The sequence below is a fragment of the Oncorhynchus gorbuscha genome, unplaced genomic scaffold, assembly GCF_021184085.1.
Source record: "Oncorhynchus gorbuscha isolate QuinsamMale2020 ecotype Even-year unplaced genomic scaffold, OgorEven_v1.0 Un_scaffold_635, whole genome shotgun sequence".
In the NCBI taxonomy this organism is placed as follows: domain Eukaryota; kingdom Metazoa; phylum Chordata; class Actinopteri; order Salmoniformes; family Salmonidae; genus Oncorhynchus; species Oncorhynchus gorbuscha.
This window is the reverse complement of record NW_025745747.1, coordinates 62,501-71,533: the sequence shown is the minus strand read 5'-3', so window position 1 is coordinate 71,533 and position 9,033 is coordinate 62,501. Positions and strand designations below refer to the sequence as shown.

The 9,033-nt window shown below is 45.7% G+C and overlaps 1 protein-coding gene across 1 annotated transcript in view; it reads right to left on the bottom strand.

The window, feature by feature from the left end:
- Positions 1-8,140: 8,140 nt before the first annotated feature.
- Positions 8,141-9,033, bottom strand: part of LOC124019604 — a 53,235-nt gene continuing 52,342 nt past the window's right edge. The window contains exon 2 of the mRNA XM_046334993.1: positions 8,141-9,033. This exon is cut by the window's right edge and continues 751 nt beyond it. Coding sequence (XP_046190949.1) covers positions 8,225-8,908 — 684 coding nt within the window. The 5' untranslated portion in view covers positions 8,909-9,033 and the 3' untranslated portion in view covers positions 8,141-8,224.

Here is a 9,033-nt window from a genome sequence, read left to right as displayed (position 1 = left end):
TTGTCCCTAAACAGACAGTACATGGTGGCAGAATACCTGACCACTGTTACTAACTCCAAAATTAAGGAAAGCTTTGACTATGTACAGACTCAGTGAGCATAGCCTTGCTATTGAGAAAGGCCGCCGTAGGCAGACATGGCTCTCAAGAGAAGACATGTTATGTGCGCACTGCCCACAAAATTAGGTGGAACCTGAGCTGCACTTCCTAACCTCCTACCAAATGTATGACCACATTAGAGACACATATTTCCTTCAGATTACACACTCACAAATAATTCGACAACAAACCCAATTTTGATAAATTCCCATATCTATTGGGTGAAATACCACAGTGTGCCATCACAGCAGCAAGATTTGTGACCTGTTGCCACAAGAAAAGGGCAACCAGTGAAGAACAAACACCATTGTAAATACAACCCATATTTATGTTTATTTTTAACTATTTAACTATTTGCACATAATATGACATTTGAAATATCTTTATTATATTGGAACTTATGTGAGTGTAATGTTTACTGTACATTTTGTTATTGTTTATTTCACTTTTGTTTATTATCTATTTCACTTTCTTTGGCAATGTAAATATAATATATGTTTCCATGCTAATAAAGACTAATTAAATATAATTGAAATTGAATTGAATTGAGAGAGAGAGACAGAGAGGGAGAGACAGAGAGGGAGAGACAAAGAGAGGGAGAGAGAGAGACAGAGAGCGGGAGAGGGAAAGAGAGAAAGACAGAGAGGGAGACAGAGAGGGAGACAGAGAGCGAGACAGAGAGAGAGACAGAGATGGAGAAAGAGAGAGAGAGAGACAGAGAGAAACATCCTATGGCGATCTGCATTAGCATCGAACAGCCCCCGTGATATGCAGCTGTTCAGGGAAGCTAGAAACCATTATACACAGGCAGTTAGAAAAGCCAAGGCTAGCTTTTCCAAGCAGATATTTGCTTCCTGCAACACTAACTCAAAAAAGTTCTGGGACACTGTAAAGTCCAAGGAGAATAAGAACACCTCCAGCTGCCCACTGCACTGAAGATAGGAAACACTGTCACCACTGATAAATCCACCATAATTGAGAATTTCAATAAGCATTTTTCTACGGCTGGCCATGCTTTCCACCTGGCTACTCCTACCCCGGTCAACAGCACTGCATCCCCCACAGCAACTCGCCCAAGCCTTCCCCATTTCTCCTTCTCCCAAATCCGTTCAGCTGATGTTCTGAAAGAGCTGCAAAATCTGGACCCGTACAAATCAGCCGCGCTAGACAATCTGGACCCTTTCTTTCTAAAATGATCTGCCAAAATTGTTGCCACCCCTATTACTAGCCTGTTCAACCTCTCTTTCTGAGATTCCCAAAGATTGGAAAGCAGCTGCGGTCATCCCCCTCTTCAAAGGGGGGGACGCTCTTGACCCAAACTGCTACAGACCTATATCTATCCTACCATGCCTTTCTAAGGTCTTCGAAAGCCAAGTCAACAAACAGATTACCGACTATTTTGAATCTGCACATTACTGTGCAGCCGTCTTCATTGATCTGGCCAAGGCTTTCGACTCACCACATCCTCATCGGCAGACTCAACAGCCTTGGTTTCTCAAATGATTGCCTCGCCTGGTTCACCAACTACTTCTCTGATAGAGTTCAGTGTGTCAAATCGGAAGGTCTGCTGTCCGGACCTCTGGCAGTCTCTATGGGGGTGCCACAGGGTTAAATTCTTGGACCGACTCTCTTCTCTGTATACATCAATGAGGTCGCTCTTGCTGCTGGTGAGTCTCTGATCCACCTCTACGCAGACGACACCATTCTGTATACTTCTGGCCCTTCTTTGGACACTGTGTTAACAACCCTCCAGGCAAGCTTCAATGCCATACAACTCTCCTTCCGTGGCCTCCAATTGCTCTTAAATACAAGTAAAACTAAATGCATGCTCTTCAACCGATCGCTACCTGCACCTGCCCGTCTGTCCAACATCACTACTCTGGACGGCTCTGACTTATGTGGACAACTACAAATACTTAGGTGTCTGGTTAGACTGTAAACTCTCCTTCCAGACCCATATCAAATATCTCCAATCCAAAGTTAAATCTAGAATCGGCTTCCTATTTCGCAACAAAGCATCTTTCACTCATGTTGCCAAACATACCCTTGTAAAACTGACCATCCTACCAATCCTCGACTTTGGCGATGTAATTTACAAAATAGCCTCCAATACCCTACTCAACAAATTGGATGCAGTCTATCACAGTGCAATCCGTTTTGTCAACAAAGCCTCATATACTACCCACCATTGCGACCTGTACGCTCTCGTTGGCTGGCCCTCGCTTCATACTCGTCGCCAGGTATATCTCTCTAGTCACCCCCAAAACCAATTATTTCTTTGGCCGCCTCTCCTTCCAGTTCTCTGCTGCCAACGACTGGAACGAACTACAAAAATCTCTGAAACTGGAAACACTTATTTCCCTCACTAGCTTTAAGCACCAACTGTCAGAGCATCTTACAGATTACTGCACATGTACATAGCCCACCTATAATTTAGCCCAAACAACTACCTCTTTCCCAACTGTATTTAATTGATTTATTTATTTTGCTCCTTTGCACCCCATTATTTTTATTTCTACTTTGCACATTCTTCCATTGGAAATCTACCATTCCAGTGTTTTACTTGCTATATTGTATTTACTTTGCCACCATGGCCTTTTTTGCCTTTACCTCCCTTATCTCACCTCATTTGCTCACATCGTATATAGACTTGTTTATACTGTATTATTGACTGTATGTTTGTTTTACTCCATGTGTAACTCTGTTGTTGTATGTGTCGAACTGCTTTGCTTTATCTTGGCCAGGTCGCAATTGTAAATGAGAACTTGTTTTCAACTTGCCTACCTGGTTAAATAAAGGTGAAATAAATAAATAAAATAAAAAAATCTAAAGAATCTCATCTGAACTGTGAGTTCAACACAAACCATAAACACGGCGACGTTGCCAGAGGCATTGGCTACAGGAAGACAAAAATGGAGCGAGAATTCAGAGAATACACTGTACATTTACTGGTAAAGAGGCAAACACCCAACCCACTTATAGGACGTTTTATAAACGTTATGTACTGTACACCTAACCTGGATCCTATTTATTAGTGCACACTGTAGCAAAACATTTTGCAACGGAACACGAAAAATAGGGTTTCTTATTGGACAAGTCCAGCTACTCCCTTAATGTTTCAGTCAGATTTCCCCGTTCGGCGCCTAATGAACTGACTCAAGTCTCACTTTTAACCTTTGCCGAGTCCGCCTCAATTTATTTCAGCTCAATCTAGGTTTTTACAATAGGGCTTTACAGCTTAATATCCCTGTCTACAGAAACCCAGACGTTGTAAGGTGGTTTTACCACCCCTGCACAGTTATTTTATGCCAGGGCCAAACATCATGCCATTACTGTACAGTACAGGGTAGGGAGAGAGAGATGAAGGCAGAGAGACCTTTACTTTTAGTTTCAATACAAAAAAACAGGGTCTGGTAACCTGGGGAGACCGAATATACTGAAGTCAAACAGAGGTAGAACAGGGTAACTAGTCCTGTAGAACAGGGTAACTAGTCCTGTAGAACAGGGTAACTAGTCCTGTAGAACAGGGTAACTAGTCCTGTAGAACAGGGTAACTAGTCCTGTAGAACAGGGTAACTAGTCCTGTATTTGGGGCTATGCTATAGGATAGTCATGGGTCAGGTAGAACAGGGTAACTAGTCCTGTATTTGGGGCTATGCTATAGGATAGTCATGGGTCAGGTAGAACAGGGTAACTAGTCCTGTATTTGGGGCTATGCTATAGGATAGTCATGGGTCAGGTAGAACAGGGTAACTAGTCCTGTATTTGGGGCTATGCTATAGGATAGTCATGGGTCAGGTAGAACAGGGTAACTAGTCCTGTATTTGGGGCTATGCTATGGGATAGTCATGTGTCAGGTAGAACAGGGTAACTAGTCCTGTATTTGCGGCTATGCTATAGGATAGTCATGGGTCAGGTAGAACAGGGAAACGAGACCTGTATTTGGGGCTATGCTATATGATAGTCATTTGTCAGGTAGAACAGGGTAACTCGAACTGTATTTGGGGCTATGCTATATGATAGTCATGGGTCAGGTAGAACAGGGTAACTAGTCCTGTATTTGGGGCTATGCTATATGATAGTCATGGGTCAGGTAGAACAGGGTAACTCGAACTGTATTTGGGGCTATGCTATATGATAGTCTTGGGTCAGGTAGAACAGGGTAACTAGTCCTGTATTTGGGGCTATGCTATAGGATAGTCATGCTTATGCAGATATGTGACAAAGCCTGACAAGGTCCTGATCAGTACTCAGCTCATAAAGCCTGACAAGGTCCTGATCAGTACTCAGCTCATAAAGCCTGACAAGGTCCTGATCAGTACTCAGCTCATAAAGCCTGACAAGGTCCTGATCAGTACTCAGCTCATAAAGCCTGACAAGGACCTGATCAGTACTCAGCTCATAAAGCCTGACAAGGTCCTGATCAGTAATAATAATAATAATAATATATGCCATTTAGCAGACGCTTTTATCCAAAGCTACTTACAGTCATGTGTGCATACATTCTACGTATGGGTGGTCCCGGGGATCGAACCCACTACCCTGGCGTTACAAGCGCCATGCTCTACCAACTGAGCTACAGAAGGTACTCAGCTCATAAAGCCTCACAAGGTCCTGATCAGTACTCAGCTCATAAAGCCTGACAAGGTCCTGATCAGTACTCAGCTCATAAAGCCTCACAAGGTCCTGATCAGTACTCAGCTCATAAAGCCTGACAAGGTCCTGATCAGTACACAGCTCATAAAGCCTGACAAGGTCCTGATCAGTACCCAGCTCCTAAAGCCTGACAAGGTCCTGATCAGTACTCAGCTCATAAAGCCTGACAAGGTCCTGATCAGTACTCAGCTCATAAAGCCTCACAAGGTCCTGATCAGTACTCAGCTCATAAAGCCTGACAAGGTCCTGATCAGTACTCAGCTCATAAAGCCTCACAAGGTCCTGATCAGTACTCAGCTCATAAAGCCTGACAAGGTCCTGATTAGTACTCAGCTCATAAATGATGTCACTTGGCAGACGCTGCTTCCTGAAGCAACAGTGCACACACATGTTCAACATGTGATCCCTGCGGGAATTGAACTCACATCCATGTTGTAAGTGCCTTGCTCTTACAAACTGAGCCACACAGGACATATATGCTGCTACTCATGCCAATGGGAAATCTGCAGCAGAGCCTCAGAGAACCCCTGATCACTCTGCTCATCTCTCCTCTGTTCTGACACAGTGCTTCAACTAGGCCGACACTACAGTACACTACAGTACAGTACAGTACAGTACAGTACAGTACAGTACAGTACAGTACAGTACAGTACAGTACAGTACAGTACAGTACAGTACAGTACAGTACAGTACAGTACAGTACAGTACAGTACAGTACAGTACAGTACAGTACAGTACAGTACAGTACAGTACAGTACAGTACAGTACAGTACAGTACAGTACAGTACAGTACAGTACAGTACAGTACAGTACAGTACATTGCCTTACACAAAGCCTGCCAACTCATGTGTTTTATGTTGCCTTTCACAAGAACAAAAACAAGTGAGGGAGTGTTCGAAAGCCAAGTTACACATTCAACAAACCTTGTGGAAGGGCCCTGAAACCAACTCTCTGTTACATTTCTCCTTGTTTAGAGAAAATAATCCATTTCAGGGGAGTGTTTTGTCTCTTTCTCGTCTTAAACTTATTTTGTGATTTCATGATATGCACATCATCCACTTTAGAGGCACTCACAATAACATATTAGCATAACTATATATATATATATATATATATATATATATATATATATAATGATAACATAAAAAAAACAAAAAATTTGTGCAAAAAAATATTTATTCACATTATCGTCATGGACACATTTATTAGCTGTTAATGTCATTGAAGAAAGTGCCTACTTACAACAATGATTATCTATTCTAAGTGGGAATGTTCTTGCTGCTTATTTCATTCCAGCATCGTTAAATGATTGTGTAGAGAGCAAATAAACATGGGCTAGGTGATTAGCACACTGGCCTCATGTGGCGTGCATACACCCACATGCATAAGCATTACACACAAACACACACATACACACAGCATCACCTAATTAAGACCACACTGCCTTTTAACGCCTGTTTATATCTCAGTCTTAAATTAATGCTTTGCCCAGAGCTGCTTTCAAAACAGCTCAGGGAGAACAGGGAAGGAGAGAGGCAGAGAAAGAGAGAGGGAAGGAGACAGAGAGGGAGGGAATTAGAGAGGCAGAGAGAGAGAGAAGGAAGAGAGAGAGAAGGAAGAGAGAGAGAAGGATGAGAGAGAGAGAGAGAGAGAGAGAGAGAGAGAGAGAGAGAGAGAGAGAGAGAAGGAAGGAAGAGAGAGAAGGAAGAGAGAGGGGGAAGGATGGGGTCTGCATTCTCATCTTAGAATAAGCCAGAAGGTAAAATAACCTCCTAAAGCAGTAAGCCTACTACACCTTGATCTGAACATCCCCAGTCTCACCTTAGCTCTAAACAAAATACAACATTACATTTAGCAGACACTCTTACCCAGAGCAACTAGGGTTGCTACTAGTGCCTTGTTCAAGGTCACATCAACAGATCAACACATCAACATTTCACCCAGGTCGCTCTGGGATTCAAACCAGTGACCTTTTGGTTATTGTCCCAATACTCTTAACCACTAAGAGCGCCCTACACCATAGTCAGGCATCTACACCACAGTTAGGCATCTACACCACTGTCTGGAATCTACACCACAGTCAGGAATCTACACCACTGTCAGGACTCTACACCACTGTCAGGCATCTACACCACTGTCAGGACTCTACACCACTGTCAGGACTCTACACCACAGTCAGGACTCTACACCACAGTCAGGACTCTACACCACAGTCAGGACTCTACACCACTGTCAGGACTCTACACCACTGTCAGGACTCTACACCACTGTCAGGACTCTACACCATTGTCAGGACTCTACACCACTGTCAGGACTCTACACCACTGTCAGGACTCTACACCACTGTCAGGACTCTACACCACTGTCAGGACTCTACACCACAGTCAGGCATCTACACCACTGTCAGGCATCTACACCACTGTCAGGCATCTACACCACTGTCAGGACTCTACACCACTGTCAGGACTCTACACCACTGTCAGGACTCTACACCACTGTCAGGACTCTACACCACAGTCAGGCATCTACACCACTGTCAGGACTCTACACCACTGTCAGGACTCTACACCACTGTCAGGACTCTACACCACTGTCAGGACTCTACACCACTGTCAGGAATCTACACCACTGTCAGGACTCTACACCACTGTCAGGACTCTACACCACTGTCAGGACTCTACACCACTGTCAGGCATTCGGCTAATCTGATCAAATAAATAGTGTCAGAGAAAGTTAACTCTATGTGACGCCTCCTTGTCAATTGAAACATGGCCTTAGTTGGCCTAACTTTCAGTGTCAAGATCACAGGACACAACACCTTGCTAATGGTCAACCTTTACTAGCACAACTAGCACATCGTTTATCCAAAGAACCTGTATCAAGACTGTATATAACAAGCAGAGGTATCGCTATGTGCTCCACCCAGTCCGTTTCTCCAATCTATTTATTACACTACCATGTCCAACGTTTGAGGAGGGAGAGAGAGAAAGGAGAGTGGAGAGTGGGTGGAAAGGTTTAAATCCTGGGACCATCTCGATCAGTACCATGTGGGCTTTACTGGCGATCTGTTCCTGGCCTTGCCGCGCTGCGTTGGTGGGCTTGGAGGACGCAGAGACCCCAGAGGACACAGGGACTTCACCTGCGTCGTTAAAGTCGATAAGCTGGCAGCTAAACACAGGGGAATCGGGCCACTAGCAATCCATAGAGCCTCACACCGCCACACACACGTTTTCCAGAACCTTGGAGAGATACTCTTTTTCTCTTCTCTCATTTAGTACTTCTCAACCTAGTTCGTTTCTTCATTCATTTTCTCTCCCTCTCTTTATTTCTAGATATTGATCTCCCCCACTTCTGCATCTCACTTTTTTCTCTCTCTCCAGAACCACTTCCCAGCTCTGTTCCAGAACACTACCAGTCCAATGTCCAATTTGTGGTGCCAGAGTTTTGAAGAGGAATGGAAAAGCATGGCCCTCACATGGGGCCTGTAGGACCTTCCACCCAGCCATGGGGCCTGTAGGACCCTCCACCCAGCCATAGGGCCTGTAGGACCCTCCACCCAGCCATAGGACCTGTAAGACCCTCCAACCAGCCTGTAGGACCCTCCACCCAGCCTGTAGGACCCTCCACCCAGCCTGTAGGACCCTCCACCCAGCCATGGGGCCTGTAGGACCCTCCACCCAGCCATAGGGCCTGTAGGACCCTCCACCCAGCCATAGGACCTGTAAGACCCTCCAACCAGCCTGTAGGACCCTCCACCCAGCCTGTAGGACCCTCCACCCAGCATGTAGGACCCTCCACCCAGCCATAGGACCTGTAAGACCCTCCGCCCAGCCATGGGGCCTGTAGGACCCTCCACCCAGCCATAGGACCTGTAAGACCCTCCACCCAGCCATAGGACCTGTAAGACCCTCCACCCAGCCTGTAGGACCCTCCACCCAGCCTGTAGGACCCTCCACCCAGCCTGTAGGACCCTGCACCCAGCCTGTAGGACCCTCCACCCAGCCATAGGACCTGTAGGACCCTGACCCAGCCTGTAGGACCCTCCACCCAGCCTGTAGGACCCTCCACCCAGCCATAGGACCTGTAGGACCCTCCACCCAGCCTGTAGAACCCTCCACCCAGCCATAGGACCTGTAGGACCCTCCACCCAGCCATAGGACCTGTAGGACCCTCCACCCAGCCTGTAGGACCCTCCACCCAGCCTGGACTACCACACTGTAATAGCACCCTGTGTTTAACAGCCCAGCCTGTAGGACCCTCCAGGACCCTCCACCCATCCT